This window comes from Gymnoscopelus braueri (genome assembly GCF_963280865.1).
Source record: "Gymnoscopelus braueri genome assembly, chromosome: 5".
Lineage (NCBI taxonomy): Eukaryota > Metazoa > Chordata > Actinopteri > Myctophiformes > Myctophidae > Gymnoscopelus > Gymnoscopelus braueri.
The window spans coordinates 28,871,300-28,895,736 of NC_137606.1; the positions used below are offsets into that span (position 1 = coordinate 28,871,300).

The following is a 24,437-nucleotide window of genomic DNA, read 5'->3' on the forward strand; positions in this document are numbered from 1 at the left end:
CTTGTCAGAATGGAAGAAATGATGGCAAACTGAGCACAGTCCCTTTGAGCCATAGGTAAAATCAACTGCAGCACCGCAGTTCCTTCATCACACCATGACAGGGTATTTACTCAGTAACTTCAACCACATCAGCTGCCATTAAACACAGCGCACAACACTCTTCAACCCCCCCACCCCCCACCCCATCTTCAAACTGCTGAATAGCAATCTCCGGGCGCTGGCATATACGCCACACGCAAAACACCTTTTCAATTAAAGAGGGAGGGGAGGGGATGTACAGCCTATGTCTGTCGCTACCCGTCAGGACATGGCTGCGAGCGACTTTTAAATGTGCGACTAGATTTGGTCTTCACAGCAATGGGCCATTTCTAATAAAACGATTCTACAATAAAAGAATGAGCTCTCAGGAGTCTTTCCATCAAGCGTGTTAAGACAGTTCACATAAGTCACGGTTCAGTTTGATAACATAATGGGAGTGACACTGTTCGGTACACTTTCAATACAAGCTAAAGTAAATGTCTAAGACAGTCATTTAAATTGAACTAGACTCAAAGAGATCTCATAAAAAAATCTGGGAATAAATTCCTTACCAAGAAATTTCTTCACCAATGTGTTTGTAAAGGTGTCTAGTAACACATCTCATAAAGACTGAAATGCAGTTTCCCTAGGGGAATTTTTGGCAGCTGCTGAAAGTTGGAGTACCCACCATAACCTTATGCGGGGAAATAAATCTAAATTTAATTCTGTTTTAAGTAGCATGTGAGGGGTCAAACTAGGGTGTTTTTTATGATTCTGAATCCATTGCAAGCATTTGTTTTGCACCAAAACCACTCCTTTGCGCTAAAAGCGGCCATAGCCATCCTTTTCCAGGTAATTTTTTTGTGTAAAAAGCCCATTGAGATTGGGCCGTTTTTAGCCCAAAGAGTGGTTTTGATGCAAAACAAATACTTGCAATGGATTCAGAATCATAAAAACACCCTAGTTTGACCCCTCACATGCTACTTAAAACAGAATTAAATTTAGATTTTTTTCCCCCCGCATAAGGTTATGGTACCCCAACTTTCAGCAGCTGTCAAAAATTCCCCTAGGGAAACTGCATTTCAGTCTTTATGAGATGTGTTACTAGACACCTTTACAAACACATTCGTTTAGACATTTCTTGGTAAGGAATTTATTTCCAGATATGACATTATTCTGATAATATTCCCTGACTATAACCACAAAAATATAAATAACCCCATCACCTGCGGTGACTTCCTTTTCCCTGCTTGCAGTTGCATAAGGTTGTCCAAAAGCTGCAGCAAGATGTTGCATTTTTTAAATGCCTGGCCTGGCGTTGGGCCTAGTTCTACTGACTGACATATTGTGGTGTTAGTCAGCACTAATTAAGTGTCATGTCAGAGGTTAGTTAGTTATGCAAGCACCTTATGCTCATTCAACAGACTAAGCACACTTTAACCACTCTGCTTCAGTAGTTTGGTCCTGTCTATTTACTTGACCGCTTACCTTACTTTGTTGGTTGACAAGGGTTTATGCCGCTTACGGCGTTCGAGCACTTTGTAAGTCACTGAGGATGAGACATGAGGGCGTCTGCTAAATGCTTAAATTGTATTGTGATGTAGGGAAACCTGCAGTCATTCTCTATATACCCTCCTTAGCCCATTAAGACCTGGAACACATCTGTGTCGCATCTTTTTTGATTTGAGCTAAAAAAATATTTTACACTTTGGCTATTCAAAAATAGCAGATACACAAGCTCATAGCGCGCACCGAGTGCTAGTTATTGCTATTGTTGAGAAATTGTAAAAATATGTGCAAATCTTTTTTTTTCTTCTTTTTTTAAAGCAACCATTTGTAACGCAAATCTTTGCTTCTGGGGGTCGCTGGAACAGAATATTTTGAGATGGGGGTTCGCGGCCAAATACATATATACATTTTGGGGTCCTCCACATGAAAATGTTTGAAAACCACTGACATAGCAACATACGTTTTTTTCAAAAAACTGTTAAGATTTAGAAGACATTTTGTAGAATCGGAAACTCATGTCTTAATGGGTTAACAGTTGTATCCCCAAACCTTCGGTCCTCCTTCCCCTCATGTATTTTGGTCTGCATCTCTTCCCCCCCCAGTCCTCACCTCTTCTCCCCACAGCGTTACAGATACCATCTTCCCAGACATGTCTATCAGATTCACGGTCCTCTTGGAAACCTCGCGGCTGGTCTTGGTGGTGAGACGGGTCAGCTCGTCCACGCTCTTGCACACTCCAATAACATCTGTGCAGGAAAGACACAAATCATTGTTTACAACGCAAGCAACTGTTCCGTGTCTCCTTTGCCAGGCAGGCAGATTCATGAGTTACACTTGCAAAAAAACCTTGTCTGGACGAATAACAGGCTGCGTGTCCTTGAGAAGCCCTTGACCAACTCTGGACTATGTTCCCAGACAAACACACATATACATACCATAAATATTGAATGCGTGTCTTGACTGCCACAGGCCACTAAGGGTCCCATCGTCTTCCAGCTCAAATTGACTCGGGGGAAATCAGTGACTCATTTTTCATTTCAATTCAGGTGCGAGGTCAGCAGCCCGTGTCTCCTAAACACACATTCCTAATGCTGGTGTTGCCTCTATATTCTATAGGTGGACAAATCCATAGAAACCTGCATCTGACTTTTTGCTGTTATTTTGCTGAAATGATGAGGAGCCATTTATATGAGCAGTGAGAACTAATGAGTGAGATCAGTGACTGTAAATATTAGCGCTAGGCCATTCATTGAATTCACCGATACAATCAAAAAACAGACGGCTTTCAGTACTGTATACCAGTGGTTCCCAAACGGTGTGCCATGAGATAAGTCCAGGTGTGGCTTTGTGACAACCACACATTATTTCAACATACGTTTTTTTAAACTTTTTTATCAGTACTACTAATATATTTTAAACTATTTTTTGTTAGTAAATAAGAATAAAAGGTGATATACAGAGTGATAAGGGTGATAACATGTGTTAACTTATCACCCTATTCTATTCAGATCTATTTTTGCACAGATATGAATATACATGTGCTTTGAGATTTTTACTTTCCCTTCGCTGTCCCTTGGCCACAAAAATAATTATGCATTACTGCTAACACACTTCCCCCTCTTGCACTGACTAGGACAATTGACCCTTTGTCAAGTCCCGCCCCTCTTCACACCCATTGGTTGCAGTTTCTTGGTTGGACAAAAATCCTCTCTCTCCATCCACCACCATTTAGTAGGGGAGTTTCGAGGCTCCGTGAGCACCCCAAAAACACATCTCTTAAACCTGTTTTTTTGATTTCTGCTTGTTGCCGTTGTCAACTAATGTCCCATGGGGTTTATTTTTAACCCTTTCTGACACCTACCCCCAACCCAAACCATAACATGGAGATAAAAGAGAATACCATAACTCTTGAAGTAAACAACATACAGCAACAAATGAACACATTTTTCTATATCATTTTTGACCCAAGGAATTCATTAAAATGGTTTTTATTAAGATTCAAACACATATTGACTCTATTTCAGGGCAGAAACAGCCAAAAACTAGCAGAAAACGTTGAAATCATAATGATCACGTCTATATTTCTCTTTGTATTAAACGTTTACCGTGTATTCTTTTTTACCATATGTTTTTTAGGACCTTTATGGTGTCTAGTTAAGATTCATTCTTGTTGCCCAGGTCAAATAATGTCCCATGGGGTTTATTTTAACCCTTTCTGACACCTATTCCCAATCAAACCATAAAATGGAGATAACAGAAAATACCATAACTCTTGAAGTAAACAACCTACAAAGACAAATTAATACATTTTTCTATATCATTTGGACCCAAGGAATTCATTGAAGTCGTTAATATTAAGATTCAAGCACATTTTGACTCTATTTCAGGACAGAAACAGCAAAAAAATAGCAGATTTTTTTGAAATCACATTATATATATTATATTTCTGTTTGTACTACATTTTTAAGGTGTATTCTTTTCTACCATATATCTTTTAGGACCCTAAAGGTGTCTAGTTAAGTTTTAATCTTGTTGCCCTGGTCAAATAAGGTCCCATGGGGTTTATTTTAACCCTTTCTGACACATATTCCCAACCCGAACCATACAATGGAGACAATAGAAAATACCCTAACTCTTGAAGTAAACATGCAGAGACAAATTAACACATTTCTATATATAATTTTGACCCAAGGAATGCATTAAAGTGGTTATTATTAAGATTCAAGCAGGTCTTGACTCTATTTCAGGACAGAAACTGTAAAAAACTAACAGAAAATGTTCAAATCACATCTATATTAATCCTTGTATTAAATACTTAAGGTGTATTCTACTTTACCCCATGTTTTTAGGACCCTTATGGTGTCTAGTTAAGATTTCATCTTGTTGCCCAGGTCAACTAATGTCCCATGGGGTTCATTTGGTGACCATGAACCCCATGGCCACAGGAGTGGCGTTTTCATATCTGAACCAGACAACGTACAAAGACAAATAAACCCACTTTTTCATAGAATGTTTACACCAGGAATCTAATGGAAAGGTCACTGACAATAAAGTCAAAAACTTCAATGAATTCCTTGGGTCCAAATGATATAGAAAAATGTATTAATTTGTCTCTGTAGGTTGTTTACTTCAAGAGTTATGGTATTTTCTGTTATCTCCATTTTATGGTTTGATTGGGAATAGGTGTCAGAAAGGGTTAAAATAAACCCCATGGGACATTATTTGACCTGGGCAACAAGAATGAATCTTAACTAGACACCATAAAGGTCCTAAAAAACATATGGTAAAAAAGAATACACGGTAAACGTTTAATACAAAGAGAAATATAGACGTGATCATTATGATTTCAACATTTTCTGCTAGTTTTTGGCTGTTTCTGCCCTGAAATAGACTCTTTGAATCTTAATAAAAACCACTTTAATGAATTCCTTAGGTCAAAATGATATAGAAAAATGTGTTAATTTGTTGCTGTATGTTGTTTACTTCAAGAGTTATGGTATTCTCTGTTATCTCCATGTTATGGTTTGGGTTGGGGGTAGGTGTCAGAAAGGGTTAAAAATAAACCCCATGGGACATTAGTTGACAACGGCAACAAGCAGAAATCATAACTAGACACCTTTAGGGTCCTAAAAAAACTGGTTTAAGAGATGTGTTTTTGGGGTGCTCACGGAGCCTCGAAACTCCCCTACTAATTGAAACAACAGGTTTTTCAGTTGCTTCGCATTGATATTCAGTGTATTCAATTCTTATTCTAAACTTGGTCTCGGTAAAAAGTAACATCTCAGGTGCAGTATAGTGACTGGGCATAAATTATGTTTTTTAAATGTTTTAGCAAATTCCACATAAACAACCATAACCAGGGTAGAACAAGGCAGAAAGAGCCTGCTGGTTAGTCAGTCAGAGACCAATCAGAAGGCTAACAATGGGTCAATTGAAATGTGGACCGTACAAAACAAAAGGGAAACAAGGGAAAAGCAAGTTCAGGCATACGTACTACGTAGGCGAGAATTTAGTTCCCAATAAAGGTCATGTCACTATTGTGTATGAAAATGGTTTGGTGCAGTGTCAGATATGGACTACAGTATTTGAAAGATTTGTCAAAGTAGTGGTAAAAGTTAGAAATACAACACAAAAAAAAGAAATGTGTTGTGAACTTAATTCCAATATCAAGAAATATAAAAATGTTGTTCACAATTATCTTTAAGTCATAAAGCCATAGTGACGGCTGCTGGACTTGGAGTGAAATGACTCAAACAGTAGTACAAGCAGCAGTCTCCATTATCATAATTACATGTGGCCTCCTTATTATTACTTCTTCATTTTACCTGTGACAGCACTTTCTCCTCTGTTAGCCGGGTCGGCCATAGGGCCAAAGTCAATCTATGCCACAGGCCATTACTGTCATCAGTATTATTAATACTACTTCTATCGCTCTGGTCTTATAATTGCCTTAACCTCCCATGCACATCCCTCTTCACACTTCACTACTAGGCCCGTCACAATTATTACATAATCGACTAAATCGCAATTATTTGAGACAATCGCAATTATTTTGCATAATCCTCATATTCGTTACCATGTTGAAAAATGTTCAACGAGCTTACAACGTGTCACTTCGTGACGCATTGTAAGCTTGTAGATCAGCTATTTCTGCTATTTTTAAATTGAAAGTATAAAATTATTAAATATGCGAGTCATTTCTTTGTGTTAACTCATTGAGTGCCCAAATGATTTCTGGCTATTTCTGGCCATTACGTTTTTTTTAGTAAAAAAAAAGTGCTTAGGAAGCGAGATACAGCCTTTTTCAGTTATAAGTTAAACAAGGAGTGGATGGAGCTGCAAATCTTCAGATAATGATATCTTGGGTTATTTCTATTTTTTTCAAAAACAGGTGAAACATAGCGGTAAAACACGTGAAACACGTTAAAGGCACTCAATGAGTTAATGGTCACATTTGCACTGTGCAGTTTTTGATTACGAAGCCTAAAAGGCAAACAGAAATTACATTTTATTCATAATGTTCCTACGTTCAATGCCAAAAGACAATTAAATCGTTTATCGCTATTATTTGTGTAACGATTATCCCATCATAGGTTATTATTATCAATCTGGCATTAATAATGCTCATCGATGCTGCTTGCATGGCTGCTGGTCTAACTGATCTAAGGAGTTGCTTCTCCTCACCCACGACGGCATCCTTTTCTCTGGCCTCCAGGTCACTGATGGAGACAAAGTCACACTGCACCATGGGAACGTCACTGCTGTCTGTGTCGTCACAGGGGATGATGGTGGATTCGCCGTTGAGTGTCATCTCGTAGTCATTCTTCAGGGTGCAGTACTGCTTGTTGGCGATCTTCAGGGAGCCCTTGGAGATGAAGTACACCTGGGACGTACGGATGGATGTGTTAAACAGATGGAGCATTTCACCCGACTGAATGGTGCTAACAAGATATGACTTTATGCAGTTGGGGGAAATCAACAAAGACTGGCTGATCAATGTAAGCAGCTTATTGTGTTGGTACACTGCAGCAGGATGACTCACTCAAAATCCCTTTGGTTGCAATTAAAAAAAAAGTATTGGCAGTTGTTTGTACAACAGTGAGAGCCAAATCCATCTTAGACAGCAAAGCGATTGACAGTGACAGTGTGACTGTAAAACACCATTGGTGAGATAGGGGCATCTCTCACCTTGCCCGTCTCGAGAAGTGTGTAGAACTTGTCCACCTCTTGTTGGAAACCTGTCACTCTTATTTCTCCCTGCAACAAAACACAGCAATGAATCCTTCAGCCATAGTATGTATGTATGTATGTATGTATGTATGTATGTATGTATGTATGTATGTATGTATGTATGTATGTATGTGTGTGTATAGTGATCAAATACAATTGTTGCAATAACCCTTTAGACACTCACACTCTCATCCACAATCTCCATGGAGAAGAGCTTGCCATCACCACGAGAGTTGCTCCACGTGCGGATGCCGCTTTTGTTAGTGACACGGGCTCGGATGGTCCATCTAACACAGAGGGTTGATGGCGATTCATGTCAGGGTGATTCAATTTGGAATGAGAAGTAGGTGGTATTATAATTGGATACACTGTGTCAAGACATCCTTTCTGATTTAAGAATAGTGTGATGATCAAGCAGTCTCTTTTCATTCTCATTCATTACAAAACAGATAAATGCCCACGCCTGTCAAACACAACTATAAAGTCTTAGGCCAATATCTCTCCTCTTGCCAATCAACATAATACATACTGAAGTGGTCTCTGCTAATCTTACTTACAATGATAACAGTTATGCTTCCCTCCATGACTCTGTAGATTAGAGGTGTTTATCTCTTTCCTGGCTGCAAACTATGTTCTTTGTCAATGGACAATTCTATTCCAAATTATACTGTGGGCTATCACAGCAAAATTCCCTATCCAGATCCAACTTTTATAACATGTCATGGAGTATAAATGTTTTTATTATTTTTTTTCCTGAGACTTGTATGAGGCTCTGTAGTATCATTTTTGGACATTTGTATTTTATGGCAAACATCGTGATCCGCGCCATTCTCTAGAACATCAAATACTCACTTAGACTGGTACGGGTTGAGGCTGGCAATGGGTACGACTTTGGAGGAACCCCCAGGAGTGCTGGGCACAGCAGATGAAGGCTTCTTCCCAAAGTCTCTATTAGGACCTTTGTTCACTTTTGGGAGGAATGATGAGAAACATCAATGATGAGTAGTGAAGTAGACTAGAACTCGGGTCACAACAGACATTACAGTGCCTTATTCATCAGGGACGAATTACAAAAAACCTTGATCACTATATCTCCGTTCATGAAGGACAGGGTGTAGATTTAAAGCCTTCAAACACCTTGTAACGTAATAGTAGTATAACATATTGCAGTATATCTGGAAAGCTAGCATTAGAAGGGACTAGAGAGAGGTAACAAAAATCCTGTCAAAGCTAAGTGTGTTACATGATGGCATTTCAGAGGTATTATTCCCATGTCATAGAATCAAAGCAAGAGTGTTATATGCTGTAACAAACTAAAGTTGCTCTTTCCCCTGGAGACTGGAGCTGGCAGATTTTGGGAGATTTTCCGTTTGGACAAGCGCTGCACATTTGATTTGTGTGCGCCTCACATGGCGGATTAAAGTTCAAAGTGTCCGGTTAAGTCCTCCTACTTTGCCGACCACTGCATTTCTGGTAATTAAACCCAGAGATCAAGCGGCACACATAAGAGAAATAACTGTGCTGATGAAGAGGGTGCTCGCCACAATTTCCAATTCCCGGACGGCAGATTAGGGGGATGAATACCTGTTATGACACACATCAGAGGACAGCACAAGGATCCCTGATGGGGAGGACTGCATTTCCTCTCTGATGGCCTTCTCAAATCTCTATGATATGATCATACCCTTTTAAACTGTATTTTACATAAACTGCCAAATGTTTTGAAAAATAAATATAATAAAAGGTGTGGTTTGCAATTGTTGTATTAATCAGAACATAGTCGTCACCCATTGAGCTGCTCCTGCCTTCTTATATGATTGAAAGCCATAATAAATAAATCCAAAAAACACAGTAAGCACTAAGCAGGTATAGGCTAATAACTCGCATACCAACTGTCATAGTGAGTCATTTATTATGTCAGTTGTTAATGAGAAGAGACTCGTCAGCATGGTGATGATAAATCAAAGAAATGAAAGAAATTGACAGAAGGACCTAAAATGGCTAATTTTCTCAACACATTCTGTCGACCATTCTGTTCACCCAAAAACACACAAATGCTGCCATCTGGTGCCAATTTAAGAAACATCCAAATAATTCCAAATAGCTTAAGTCTTAGTTAAAAGGGTAAGGCTATGGCAGACTGTTGGCTCCCACAATTTTCAAATGCTTCAGGCTGACGGTGTGTACTTCAGAAGATCTACAAATGACTTTTGCCTATGCAGTCACTGCATAGGCTGACTGGAAATATACAACAAATAAAAGTTTGCACACTGTAACTCCCATTTACAAATGTATTTTGGTACCACTTGAGTGGTACCACTATGGTTAGCACTGTCTCAAAGAAACCATCATATATTGTATATTATTTTCATATTACACAATGCCTTAAGTCCAGTTAGAAGAGATACAAGCAGCGTTTACCTTCATTTCCATTTTGTGGCTGCAGGGGGCGGTGTGGAGGGTTGGCAGCTGGCTGTGGACCTTTACTTTGACCTGCAGCACCCTCTGTGTAAGTCACGGGTTCCCCGATCTTTCCACCAACTTCTTCAGCAGACATTATTATGTCCATTTCCAGAATAATAATCACCCGTCTGACAAATGATAAACAGCAGGAAAAAACATTCAATATGTAACATTATGGATACTGTTCAGAGCATATGAATCCTGACAGTGGTGAACAGCCTTTTTGCATGTAGTTTAAGCGCAAGGGGGCGGGGGGCGGGGGGCGGGTGGGGAGAGAGCCTGGCGACGCGAGCTATGTTAGTGCACTGACTGGCAGTTGGGGCAAACGCAGTCCCCACAACATCATTTACGATTCTGTGCCTATCGGTACATAACTCGGACGGCGCTTAGTCGACTAGCAGACCATCGGCCGGTCGTCGCAGGCACTCGCGCCTGGAGGCGCTCGGGCGCGACTCCTCGGCTTCAAGGTCTGCTGAGTCGCCGCGCCTCCATCATGGTCCAAAACTATACTTTATCGGCGAAAGAAATTGTCCGCGGTTGTTTGAAAAAGTATTGTCCCAAGCGGGAGTAAAACCCAGACTCCCAGTGGTAATGGTTTTAGAGTCTAGTGATTAGCGAGGTGCGCCACTGAGGCCGGTGCTGAGATTTGGTATTCAGGCTGTATTAGAATGTGACGTCCTAACTCTTCTAATGTAGAGGAAAGAAGTCCCCGCCCGCGCGCCCGCCCAATAGGGGAAGCCTCGCCAAACTACATGCAAAAAGGCTGTTCGCCTGACACAGTGCCTTTACATGTTTCTCTCAACCCTGGAAGCATCAATACAAATCCTGGAACTTTTCCACAGACCATAACATGAGAAGAGATTGTTTGGTTACTGCTATAACATGAAAGATGGATGTAAAAGCTCAAATGAAAACTAATTTGCTATATTCACAGACGTTTTTCTTTTGCTTAAAGTGAACAGAAATGTTCTGGTGGAATTTCGCGAGGAGGATAATGGCTTTGTCAGAAATTATAAGTAGATGATTAACAAGAAAGACTAATTTATCATACCGTCCATCCTTCAATACATTGGTCACACTCCTCTTGAGGCAGCAGACACAGTTTTGGGCCAGTTTGTTATCCTCTGCCATGTGGTTGAGCTGGGTTGAGAGCATGAAAGCTAAAAGAGGGTAGAAATACAAAATAGCTGATTAATACCAGGGGTCCAACTATTGAGAACTGGGAGAATTCTGGGTGGTGAATGTCAACTTTGCTCTTCATTGACAACACAACAGAAGTTCCATTGATCAAGGGCAGAATAGGTGTGACTGTATGAAACTGTATAAATATGATTGAAGCAGGGCCCCTGCTGGGCAAAACATTCCTTTCTAAATCAAGGAATTATGTTTGAGTATGAATACTTACAGGACATAGTGTGTAGTCCATCACTCATCATCAGTCGAAATCGGGCAGCACCAGCCCCACTCTCTATCTTACGAATGTTCTGAGAGAAACATTCCAGAAACGAGTCCAGGGATTAGATCAATTAAAAACAGCATACTTGGCTTCACTGAACTGTACCGTATGTTTATGACCAAGCTATTCTGAATACATGACTTGTTTTCTTACCAAAGGTCTACTCTAAACCTTCATTAGCAATAAGGTCATAAAACTACTGTTAATCAAATATGTGATGAGTACAATTACACTCCCAATTACAGATTATATAAACAATTCAAGTCTCAATGTCTCAAAAGGTGTCACTTTGGAGGACAGATTCAATTGTTAGAGCATATTGTTCGTTAGGTGTACCCTGCACATGATATTTGGTTGAATTATTCGTAGAGTAAAAAAGCGATGCTAAGGGCAGTCAATACTCACCAATAACTGAAGCATTGAATCTGTGACAGTATCGCCCTTTGTCAGAGCCTGTGTGCAGAGAGAAGATTGTCAGGTTATTCATATAATAATACGCTTTGTTTGTAAAGCACAAATGTCAAAAAGTGCTTGACAGAAGAATCCACAACATGTCATTTGTGACAGGTAACGAGAGCAGCCAATATAAATTTAGTTAGAATTAGTTATCATCTAGTTAAAGTTATAACTTATAATTGTGGAACTGGAAATGTGACTAATATAATTTGGGGTCCATTTCCATCCATTACAGTAGCCTTGGATCAAGACTATCACAGATGTATTTAATCGACTTTGACATTTGCATATCTCTCATAGATACGAAAGTAAAAGTCAGACTCGATAAAATACATCTAGTCTTGATTCAACATTAAAGTAGTAAAATCATATCCATTTGTAACTGACAGTGTACAAATGTAACCAAATGGACCCATTACATTCAGCTAGATTTGACTAGTACGGCGGGTAGGAATATTGGAAGGCACTGTGTGCATCATCAATGTTCAAGGGAAGGGAGTGGGACTCAACTATCGTTTAGACACGATGATTGGACGTCTAGTCAGTAAGAATACTCTGAAGATTCTTGCAGGGGCCCTCATACAAGGTTATTATGATTATGCATGCACTTCATGGTATCACAACACCTCCAAGGCCTTAAAAACAAGGCTCCTAACATCCCAAAACAAACTAGTAAGGCTACTTCTTGGCCTCAATCACAAAACCCATCTAACCCCTGCTCATTTTGCTAGGATTAGATGGCTTAGGGTTGAGGACAGAGTACAGCAACTTGCTATGGGCCTGGTCTTCAAGATACACCACAACATTGAGATCCCCCTGTATTTGTCTAAATACTTCATAAATATTAATAACACCAGAGGCAGCTCCACTAATCATGTTCAACCCAGATTTGGCTCAACAAAGGGAATGAACTCGATCTCATGCTATTGATCAAAAATGTGGAATGCCCTACCAAAAGGAGTAAAGGAGTGTAAACCCCTACTCACTTTCAAAACTGCCCTAAAGATACACCTTCAGGAGGCTGCAATTCGAAAATGGCCCCTGTCTAAGTCTTAACCTACCCCCCCCCCCCTTATTTCTTTTTCTTCTCTTGTACATTTTTTCACTCTTCATACCAGTAACCTGTAAGCTGGTTGTATGACATTCTGTATAGTAGTGTGTATATCTGTCTGTCTCTTATATGTCATCATGATTTGTGTGCATGGGGATCTCATCTTAAACAAGCTCAGTGCTTAATGAGTCTCCCAGTTTAGTAGACCTTGTATTGTGAATTTGTACTTCCATGTACTGATGTTCTCATGTCTTACTAAATAAAGCACACCAATCAATCAAAAACACGTTTTGCACAAACGTCAATAACAGCATAAAAAGCTACTTCAGTTATGTGTGTTTGACTTTGCAATCAATATCATAATAATAATACACAGGACCCCAATGTAAACAAGCCATAGTGCTTCCTTGAGGTTTAATCCTTGTAGCATCCTTTTATTGCAAACTATTAATAAAGTATTCAATCAAACAATCAGAGGGACTGGACTGCATCTTTGTCTGTCGGATCATTTCGCAGCAATATATCAGCCAAAAGCTTGACAGAAACCTTGACAGAAAAGACGCTATTTGACTAATAAACCACATATACCACCAAATTCAACAAAAAACATGTTCTTATCTGTAAAAAGCACATTTTTTAAATTCTAGACTGTGGTCATATTGTCAACTATAAAAAGCCGTCTTCCTGTCGCTAGTTACCTACTGTAAAACAGAACCTTACCTCTATCGTTCCTTCTGAAAGCTGTGCCATGTCTGCAGAGCTTTTTACAAACGGAATACAACAATTGTTTGATATTTAGACAGTGGCGTGTATGATCACAACAGCTCCTGCTATTCTGCTTGTTGTCTCTGTATTGTGTGTGGCGCCAATCGCTGGTACAAACCCGCCAAAGAACAGCGCTGACCGAGCTTCCGTTTCCGGTCACAGACCTGAGATCAGATGAAGGTGTTTTGGTAGTGCTACAAGCATAGACACACAGGCACCACAAATCTGACCTGAGACCAGTGCGTCCATGGTAGGGTATGGAGCATGTTATAGCTCTACGGTATGGTGTGGAGCAAGTGCGTAAAGTTATGTATTTACGTAAGCGTGGTGCGTCACCGCGTCACACGAGTACGACTGCGTCTGGAATTCAGTGGTGGAAAAAGTACTCAAATGTTTTACTAATAAGTAAAAGTATCAATACTGCAATGTAGAAGTAGCTGTTACAAGTAAAAGTCCGGAATTCAAAAGTATTGGTATAAAAATGTTCTTAAAGTACTAAAAGTAGAAAGAACTAATTATGCAGAATGTCATTTAGCAAGTTTTCAAATGTATAATTATAAAAATATTTTTGAAAATAGTAAATACTCAAGTAAAAGTAACTCAACATTGTACGTACAGTACTTGAGTAAAAGTTACTTTCCACCGCTGTTAATGATAAGATGGCTCTGTAACATACTATTTAATAACATACTATTTATTATTCCAAATTAATATGTGAGACTTTTTAGTATGTCCAGAAGCTTAGAAGCTAGTAGTGAAATGCATGATACATTACCCTGCTATGAACCTGTATGGTTATTGCTGCTCTTTTATCTGTAAAGCACTTTGTAACCTTGTTTGGAAAATAAATTCATTATCATTATCATTATGAATGGCCCACAATCATGGGACAACATATTACTGGTAAACATACCAGAATTTACATGGTGGCAAAATCTCTGTCGTAACGTCAATTATGCTTCTATTAAACACATGTAGAAGAATGTAGTTGTAGTTTTAGTTTGTTGAAACCGGTTGAACCCGATAATAAACAACAGGTATGTGTAGTAGCTCTGCTTGGTCACCAGATGGGGCACTTTTGAAATGCTCTCAAAAGTATGATGAAAAATAGCATAGGCCTAATAGCATGCAGTAAGTGACAGTGTAAAGTAAGGGGGGGGGCAGGGTTCCGTTCACCTCCACCACCTGTTCTCTCCCCTCCAGATAGGATTGCATGTGCTATCAAAAGCGATTGCTTTTAGTTTATCAATCAATTTAGAGTGATTAACGGTGTCTTAAGTCTTTTGTAGGTCCAGCATGACCATGCCACAGTATTTGCCAATATTCACCCCATGTTTGATGTGGTCGGTCAAATAGAGTAGGCATGTGTCAGTTGAATAGGAAAACTAAACTAAACTATTTTTTCCATAACTTTCGAGATGGAACTAAGAATAGAAATAGGGCAGTAGTTGACAGGGTCTAATTTGCTTCCTTTTTTGTACAGAAGGGTTACTCTCGCTATTTTGAAATCATGGGGGATGCGTGATGGAGAGGTTTATTATGTGGGTGATGATTGGAACAATGGAGGCGGCTGAGTCTCTGAGAAATTTGGAGGGAATATCATCATGGCCAGTGGCCTTGTTTTGTTGAAGGGCGCATTTTTTTTTTAAATTCCTCATCAGTTGTCACCATGGTGAGTTTAAAATCATCTTTGCGTACACCTAGATTTTTGTAGAATGCTTGGATGCGCTCTACACCAAAACGCCCAGAGTGAGAGGGCAGTTTATGGTTGCAAAGATGTTTAAGGGGCAAGACCACTTTGGTAGAGGTTTGGGTTGTGTAGTTACCTTGCCATGATGTAGCTCCAAAGGTGGACAAGAAATCTAAAATAATTGCTCCATGGATTAGATATTGATAATTAAAAATGTGCTCCTCATTGACTTACATTGTATGGTAAAACAGCTCTCAAAGTCACTCTTTCAGCACATAAACGAGCACAAACAAAGTTGATTCAGACAATATAGAGCATCACAAAACCCAGTACTGTTTATTTTTTTAATAGAAATTAGCTATTTTTATTAAGAAGAAAACCTGGACTGGATCCGTGGATCCGTAAAATCCGTAAAAAAAGTTGCCATTTTTATTTAAAAAAAAAAAGCAGTACTGGGTTTGGTGATGTTGTATATTGTCTGAATCAATGAGGAGCTACATTTGAATTATCAATTTATAATCAATGGAACCATTTTTTTAAATTTCTTGTCCACCTTTGGAGTTACATGGTAACTACTAACTACACAACTAAAAACATCTACCAAAGTGGTCTTGCCCTTTGAGTGTCTTCTGACTTAATGTTGATGTTTGTAAACCTGGTTTTCAGTTTCTGACTGCAGCCTAGTTGGTTGTTAAGTAACTTCCAAAGCTCACGTGGTGCTGTGCCATAAAAATGTGGAATGCCCTATCGACAGTCATAAAAACATGTGAATCCTTCTCCTTCAAAACCGCTCTAAAAGAGCATTTACAGGTGGCTGCAATTTGGAACTGGCCCCTGTAAAAAGTCAAATTTGCTATTAAAAGTTTTGTTTTAATAATATTTAGCCTCAAATAAAAATTGTACTATATTATATGATAAAGCTGAGCAAAGATGATCAAGGCTAGGTATTTAAATCCCATATTCAATAAAATTACATTAATTGCTAGGTTTCACATTTCAATTTCTATTTATGTATTTTGTCCAAACCTTTTGTCCAAAATTCCGGACTCTCACTGAATAGATGGGGTTGTTGCATTGTGGTATTTTGTGACTTCTCCAGTAGGTGGTTCTGCAGAGCCAATTGGCTACTTGTTTAGTTGCTCTAACACCGGGTCATGCTCTAACCATTAGGCTCCAGTATATCTCTGGTTGATCCCACTGGTAATAAAAGGTGGGCACTATGGAATTCTGGGCACCATATTTTTGGGAAGACTGGACTGTCCAGTCTGGACACTAGGAAGAGTGGGCACATAATGTTCCCACATTATTGTTGACAGTGTTGGGGAAGCTACTTTGAAAGCGTAGCTTGTAAAACTACAAGTAGTTCACCATGGCAGTAGCTTGATTACGCTACATTTCTAGCCCTGGAGGAATGTAGCTTGTAAAGCTACAGCTACATAGAAAAAGTATCTCAGCTACTTCCCCCCCCCCCCCCCCCCCCAGCGTTAAATTGAGAATGTACATGAAACAAAATATAATATCCTACAAAAAAGTCACTTGCCAGCAGAAATATGCCTCTCAACTGAGTTTTATTTAAAAAAGGTTGACATTTTCTTTAGCAAACATCTGTGTTCCTAAAGATGACCGCTCATCAACCCTTGGGCTTGTGATGGACATTTTCCTCAAACTGTATTTTTGCCAAGGACATAAATGAGTGGTCAATAATATTACCATAGATAAAATACTAATGCATACTAGTCCAGTAGACACGATGGAGAACACATGCTGTGTTTTTAAAGAGGGAGAGTGGTTAGTCATCATCCCTCTGAACTTTATTTTATTTTAATAATATAGTAAGTAGGAAAGCTGAGAGGGAAGGCGTAGATGGAACAATTTGTAACCCATTTTCCAAAATTGCTTTAAAAGTCAAGTGTATTATTGTTATTATTTCCATGACCATCTCTGCACTTTTGTCTACTTTCTACTTCACTTTCTCAACTTTCTAAATCAAAGTGATGGCTTTGAACTTTTCAAAGCGTTAAAGACAATCGGAAACGGTGAGAAGAATTTTCATGTTGACATCATCCACCGGTCATTACTCATAAGCTTAAAAAACTCGGGCTCAGACAGATTTTTCCAGGCCCAGTCATAAAGCACGTATCCGCCACTGTTCGGTACCTGGTTTAACAAGGTTTGAATACCTGTCTGGCAGTGTCTTTATTAGAGTCTTAATGTCAAAGGGCATTTGGGAAACCCAGCCAGCTCTTATCATGTTAAGTCAAAATCAGGTCATTCATTGGCATGGAAGAATTTTTTTTAATGGTTCTCTGCAGTGACGTTTCTGGGTGGGGTCTGGGGACCCCCAGGGGTCCTTGAGGGGGTTCCAGGAGGTCCCTAGCAAAATTGCTTAATAGCCTCAAAATATGTTTAACCTAACCACTTTAAACCTATTTTATACATCAGCATACAACAATGGACAGCAGGCATCTTGATGAGGGTGCCTGTTGTGAATATGAACAGTGTGGATAATTCAATATCATGATGATGAGTGTCTTGCTATTTCAAAGGGGGTTCTGTTCTGGTACAAGAACACAGCAACCAATGGTAAATCAAAAATGAATATATTCATTTCATGTTATTGCCTAAAATTGTAGCTTGTAAATTGAGTAGCCAAGCTAAAAAAAATTACCCAAAAAGTAGCTTAATTACTTGAGGAGGTACACAAATATGAATGTAGCTCAACTACCGCAAGCTACAGCAAAATGTAGCTAAGCTACATAGCTCAGCTATATGTAGCTTAATGCTCCCCAAAACTGATTGTTGACTAACTGAATGAATGAAATGTTTGGAGCGGGGGAGTCTGGTGCAACGCTCAGGTCCTGGACCTGGTGAGACGGAGGAGGAGCCCGGCCAGGAGGCCATCCACAGAGCCTAGCCCCCTCCACGTGCCAGAGCCTCCGCTCTCCCCCATTCCTGGCAGAGTAGTTTCGGACAAGCGTATTGAGTGGCCCTGTCTTTCCCTATTTAGGACTGACCGTGGGTAGCTATCTGGGACGTAAGTCGGGGCTTGATCAACCCTGGCTGGGTCACCTGGGCGAGGGTGTATGTTGCGAGACCCGAAACATCCTATGACCCCAGGCTACAACACTGATGATACGTCCCAGGTGCATCCATGTGATGTTTTTTCGTTGTTAATGACTGACAACAGTAAGTGGCAATATCCATCTCCATTGTCAGGAGTTTAGGACCAGTTTTTTGTATGAGTTTTTGTGTTTGTTTTTTGTATATACAGTACTGAGCAAGATGTTCCAACTCAAGCCTGTAGGTGTAGTCTGTCTCCTCATTGAAGTTAGGGTGTGGATGAAGGGTGTGAAGCTGATAGGGCTTAGTAGTACACAGTACAGGATAAATAGAATAAGTTATTGCAAGAATGCATAATATTACATTCTTTCAAAGTTTCCTCTAGTGAAAGAAAAATGTGTATGCACATTTGAATTATTAAGAAATTGGAAGATTATAGACCTTTGATGGTTGGTACTGCTAGTGGTGGTGTGTAGTGGTAATATACCATCATATCTATTATAACTACTAGTTGCCTACTCACGATTATCTAAATACTGTGCATAACCCAGTCAACCACAAATTATGGAGGAATAATTTACATAGGAGATGTGGCTCGGCTCTTTTTGCCTCTTTCTCTTCTCTTTTTGGCTCCAAAATAAGTTTTAGTTATTATTTCCCCAACATTATTACAACAGTGCCTGTCATTGGCCATCAAATAATAATATAGAAAAGATACTTGAGAGGATTAGCATGCAGGATTGTAACCTAGGGCAACACCCTTGTGAATTCAAGTAAAAAATTATGCCTAGTGCAAGTTATGGATGATGGTAGGTTATCTGTCTGTTTACATGGTCAAGTTTTGCAATAATTAATGAACATTGTTTGCTTTATTGTACCTGTCATGAGAGATTATTCTAAGATTTCTGACAATGGACAACATTCCACACAAGGCGATAGCAGCATCTCTCTAAATGGTAACTCCTATTACTTGAGTAGTTTTCATCACAAGTAGTTTTACTGTGAGGTAAGAGTACTTGAGTTTTCTTTCCACCCTTGACTGTCAAAACATAGGAAACCCCAGGAAATTAAGGATGCAGGGTACACTATTACAAGGAGAGTTCATCATGTATAGCCTATGTTTACTGCCAATTTACCGCCAAAAATACACAAAGCCTTTAAGTCGGGTTGAAAATATACATTATTTTTGTCAGGAAGCATGTCACAGGACTTTTATTTATTTATACTACATTGGAGCATCTTGATGATGGCAGTATCTTCTAGTGTAACAATGGCTCCACCTGCAGGGCATCAGTGGTGATGAGCATGAAAAGCAAGTCATCAGGGCCGTTTTTACTCTTTTTTCCCCTGTCCGTGGTCAAACTGATCTGATCTATATATTTTTTTATCTGAACAGAATTATTTCCCCTAACATAAAGATTGGCATGTACAGTATTTGTCAATACAAATACAAATTATGTTGTAATTTATTTTGTCTTCTTCAGGAGCAAATCCTGCAATCTGTTAAGGAGAAGACATTTGGGAATACTAGGATCTGCAGAGTGTTTATTCATAATGCAACATTAAACAAATTAGCATCTGTTTTATACACATTTTGGATCTAGCTAACTGCACTATAGTAGGTCAAATATGTACAGTCATAAAGTCATCTGAGTTCCTTGTCTGGGATTTCTTTTTGAGAGCTATCTAGGTAATAGTTATTACTTAGGTGGGCGACCAAAATAGTTATCATAATCATCAGTAGGAAATCCCACTTTATCGTTTCCAGGTTCCACGCTCTGCAAGACAGGAGCTTCAGGGTTAGGGTTGGTGATGACACCCATGAAGATTGGTACTAGGGTCATATCATCCATAAGGGCGAGGAAAAAGGGCTTGTTGAGATAGAAGGTGGGGTTTGATGCTCGTGAGATGACCACAGTGGTTGCTGCTGAAGCCTCAGCACCCTCCTCATTTATTTCCATGCTGGACTTGTGCATCACACTGGTTACCAGCAGGGGGCCATCTGCCATCGCTGCTAGGTTGGGTTGAGAAAATATCTCCCCTAGACCTGTCATGGGATATACAGTAACAAGCAAATTCAAGTCAAGGTGTAGAATAGATCTAGACTGAATAGACACTTCAGTGTCCGATGATACATGTCTCTTCAAATAGGCCTATTAGCCTACACAAGGACTGGAGACGGTTGAGCAGCCTTACCTAGCTTGGTAAGAACTTCCTGTAGATCCTGAGTGTACTCAAGTTTGAATTTGGGGACTTTAACCTGCACTGTCCTTTCCTTGGGCAGACGTTCATATAAGTCTGTGAAATTCAGCTTTGCTGCAATTTCTGACATATTCAGCTCTCCAGTGGGCATGACCACTATCAAGCTCATCGACTTCTGAAATGGGAACCGGGCCACCTGCATGAGCAGAAGAAATAATGTCCAAAATAATGAGGAGCTGTGAGCATCCCACCCAATGTACATTTATATTATTATTATTATTATTATATATTAATTATATTTGCTATTAAAGAGGCAACATTTATTCTACCACAACAGGGAAGTTGATAAACTGGCCATATTGTATCTTGTAACTCTAGTTTCAAGGAAAAGTATTTTACCTGAGCCTCTAGTTCATTATCAGTGAGCACACTCAACTGGTGTTTGGCACCTTCCATCATTTCAACATCAACCATTTGTTTTTTATCAATGTGGAACACACCTCTGGAGGTGAAGCGTGGGTCAAAGCGAGATTTCCATTCTCCTGTTGCAAACAAGGACGAGGTACATCAGCTTATATTACCACAACAGTCAGAGATAGTATTAGTCCAAATTGCATTATATTTGGAATCAGTTGTGTTCTTTAGAAATGATCATCTTGCAACACACAAGTTATATGTGCCATTTGGTCAGATTTCATCCACTTTAGTTTACCTTTGAAATGGACAGCGTTAATGAGCATTAGGAGCAAGTTGGGCGGTAAAGAGGTAAGGAAGTCAGTCATTTTTCCACTCGTGGCCTTCTCAACCCACTCATTTATCTGTTGCATCCCTTCCAGGGTCATTGGCTCTGAGTCATAAAGTTGCTGGGATTCGAGGATAAACTCTGGCTTTGGCTGAAACCCTAAAACACACATCAAATACTGTTCCATTGATTTCTTAAACGTGCTCTTTAGAGCAGCACTATTTCACTTGCCTAATTACAACACTTATCCTAATCATATGACTGGTGAGGGACATAAATTATAAAAAATAATGGTCGCAATGAACATACAATTAGTTTGCGTCAAATCCTAATCATAGTTTCAACTGTTAGTATGGTCCCAGACAGATTTGTTAAGTTTAATACAGTATACTCCACAGATGAAGTAACCGCATATTTATTTAAGCACTAACCTTTGTCAAGGAAGATGCCTGATGCAATTTGCAGGTCACTGTTTCTGAGCTGCTTTAAGACATAATGCAGTGACTGGTGGTAGCAAGGTAGAGTATTTGCATTGAGATGGTGCATCAGAAGCTTCTCGGTCTCATTTACTGCTCCTAAATTGACAAGAGCACAACAGACAGGTCATAATATTGACTTTATAAAAGAATGGTTGCATAATACATTGCCCATAATTTTATATCAGATGCCAAGACATTTCTATCAGATGTGCTTGCATGTATAAAGCGCAGTGGTGGAAAGTAACTAAGCACATTTACTCAAGTACTGTAATTAAGTAGAATTTTGAGGTATTTGTACTTTACTTGAGTATTTCCAATTTCCAGTACTTTTACTTCTACTCCACTACATCTCAGAGGCAAATATTGTACTTTTACTCCACTACAATTATTTGAAAACTTAGTTACTAGTTACTTTTCAGATGTAAATTATGATATTATGAAACATACATTAACCACTTTAGCGCTATTTTATACAGAGGCTATTTGAAAATAGCCGATCTACAAGCTCACAACGCGTCCCAGCACGACGCGTTGTGAGCTTGTAGATCTGCTATTTTCTTTTACTTTTGGTACTTTAAGTACATTTTGATACCAATACTTTTGTACTTTTACTCAAGTCAATTTTGAATTCCGGACTTTTACTTGTAACAGAGTACTTCTAAATTGCAGTATTGATACTTTTACATAAGAAAAACATTTGAGTACTTTTTCCACCACTGTTAAAGCGACACACAATTTCTCATCATTTAAAAGCTACAATAATAGATCATCATTACCCAGAGCCAGCTGGGAGAGAGCAAATGATATGCTGAGCGGAGATATGATCACATTGGGGTCCTTGGGTGTCGTCTCTAGGTTCTGTAGAAGCTGCATGCCCAGTCTTTGGAAGGCATTAGCTATGGCCTCCCTGGACTCTGGGCTTCGGCCCAAAGACACACAGTATCCATCTTGGTCCTCCTCCGATGAGCCCCCACCTGGTCGATCAATTGTACCCGTATTTGTGGCGACTGTGGTTTTCCGAGTGGCAGTTGTATTTGGTGGTTGTGATGTGCTTCCGTTTGCCACTTTCTGAAGGCAAGGAATAGTGGGCGACAGTTGAGCAAAGGGGCATTCAAAATGCATGGGTACATCAAAGCAGTGTTCATCCTTTTGCCAGGTTACTCAGAGAAATGCAAAAAACATCCAAACATCTCATCTTTGGGCCTCACCTCTATGGGGTGGCTAGGTATTAAAGGAATAAGAGGCACCAAGGGGATTGCCTCATCAGTTTCTCCATTAGCAATCTGAACAGAAACACAATATACACGGTTAGTTCTACATAACATAATTGCACAAAGAGTGGCATTTAAACTAAAAGAATGATGGCAGTGTATGATCTACGTTTTAAGTCAAAATGTATACTTTGTTGAACGACTCGCCAAAAACATAATTTCAAGCAAAAAAATACTTTTTTCTTTTAGCGGTTTCTTTTAGCATGAAGACAACGTAAAAACTGGACTTTACAGTAACTCCTCTGCACAGACACATCAACAGGAGTGCCAGAAAAATGTCCATGTCCTCAACAGCGTTCCTAGAAGAGACGGAAATGTTGTTGACCAAAGGACAGCGTAACGTTCTCAGTTCCAAATAACAATACTCAAACAATTATACAATGCTAATAGAGTAAAACATTTAAATGTAATCTTTCTGGAGATCAAATTCTATTCTCAAATATTCCTTTTCCAATTCCAATATCAACTGTTTAGGTTAGTACTTTTCATGACTTATGACAATGCAGATGTTAGGCCTAGTTTCGCTCTCTTTGAAAAACACCAAAATAATTTCAACGATGTCTGAAACATGAGTGAGACCGCTTCAGTGAAAATGTAAAGCGTGTGCTCTCACCATGCTTTTATGAACCACATGACCACATTTTTTTAAATAAAAATGTATACAGTATACAGATGTTTTATGCTAAATGTTTTGTCAGCAATTCAATTAATAACATGTGTAATGTCCAATGAGTCTGAAATAGTGTTATACTCGTCAATTCCCCACTGTGCTATAAGAAATGTATCTTTACTTCTTTAAGGATTCCTTAATATACGCACATATGCATAAAGGAACACATGGAAAGTCATCTTACAAAGGTAATCATTACCTTTTAGTACGTTGCACCAAAAGCTTCAAAGTAGTCGTTATTAGTGTAATAAAAGATTATATAAAACACTCTTACCTTCTTTTAAATTAGATCAAACCCTCCTATCGTGTTCCAAAAAAACAGACTAGGTGAATGTGAATGACAGATATCCCTAGTGTAAAAGATTGCCACTTGCTCAGTGAACAGTTAAAAATCAACTTACATTGATCGGTGCCTCATATAGCCTAAGTCACTACTTGTTTGTAAATGTCACTACTGAGACTAATCCTGGGTCCAACCTGGAGGTCTATTCAGGTTGGCTATTCAGTATTATATCAACATTAGAAGAACACAGCAAAACTAAGATAATACGCTGATTGTTTAATTGCAAAAGTGTGTGGTCAATCCACTATTGTAAAGTAATACAATCTTTTGAGTCATATAAATAGTGTATGAGAAAACAAGGAAAACATTTCCCAGAAATATTTGGCAAGACGCATGAATCATAATAAACTATGACCCGTCACTTGCCTGCTCTCGGACTACAAATGCCAAATGAAAAGCTACTTGAAATCACTGCTTGTGCTTAATCAAATGAACCCTAGTGCTCCTATTATATAATGTCCTAATATGCAAACATTCTGCAAAAATAGATCTACAAGGTCACAAGTCGCAAAGCAAAGCAAATAGATCTTTG

At 39.2% G+C, this 24,437-nt stretch overlaps 2 protein-coding genes across 2 annotated transcripts in view; both read right to left on the reverse strand.

The window, feature by feature from the left end:
• rpa1 (replication protein A1) overlaps window positions 1-13,552 on the reverse strand; it is a 38,069-nt gene extending 24,517 nt beyond the window's left edge. Inside the window, exons 1-10 of the mRNA XM_080428175.1 lie at window positions 13,404-13,552; window positions 11,582-11,629; window positions 11,126-11,204; window positions 10,772-10,880; window positions 9,679-9,848; window positions 8,110-8,224; window positions 7,442-7,544; window positions 7,216-7,284; window positions 6,712-6,910; window positions 2,137-2,273 (exon numbers count right to left, since the gene is read on the reverse strand). Of these exons, the coding sequence (XP_080284301.1) occupies window positions 2,137-2,273; window positions 6,712-6,910; window positions 7,216-7,284; window positions 7,442-7,544; window positions 8,110-8,224; window positions 9,679-9,848; window positions 10,772-10,880; window positions 11,126-11,204; window positions 11,582-11,629; window positions 13,404-13,433 (1,059 nt within the window). The 5' untranslated portion in view covers window positions 13,434-13,552. The remainder of the gene's footprint in view (window positions 1-2,136; window positions 2,274-6,711; window positions 6,911-7,215; window positions 7,285-7,441; window positions 7,545-8,109; window positions 8,225-9,678; window positions 9,849-10,771; window positions 10,881-11,125; window positions 11,205-11,581; window positions 11,630-13,403) is intronic.
• A 6,346-nt stretch (window positions 13,553-19,898) lies between these two features.
• On the reverse strand, window positions 19,899-23,758 carry serpinf2b (serpin peptidase inhibitor, clade F (alpha-2 antiplasmin, pigment epithelium derived factor), member 2b; the record flags this gene model as incomplete). The annotated part of the gene is made up of 8 exons (XM_080429161.1): window positions 19,899-20,245; window positions 20,395-20,596; window positions 20,800-20,942; window positions 21,113-21,301; window positions 21,574-21,717; window positions 22,398-22,689; window positions 22,830-22,904; window positions 23,747-23,758. 8 exons carry the CDS (start codon window positions 23,756-23,758, stop codon window positions 19,899-19,901), a joined length of 1,404 nt encoding a protein of 467 aa, XP_080285287.1.
• Between the last annotated feature and the right edge of the window lie 679 nt (window positions 23,759-24,437).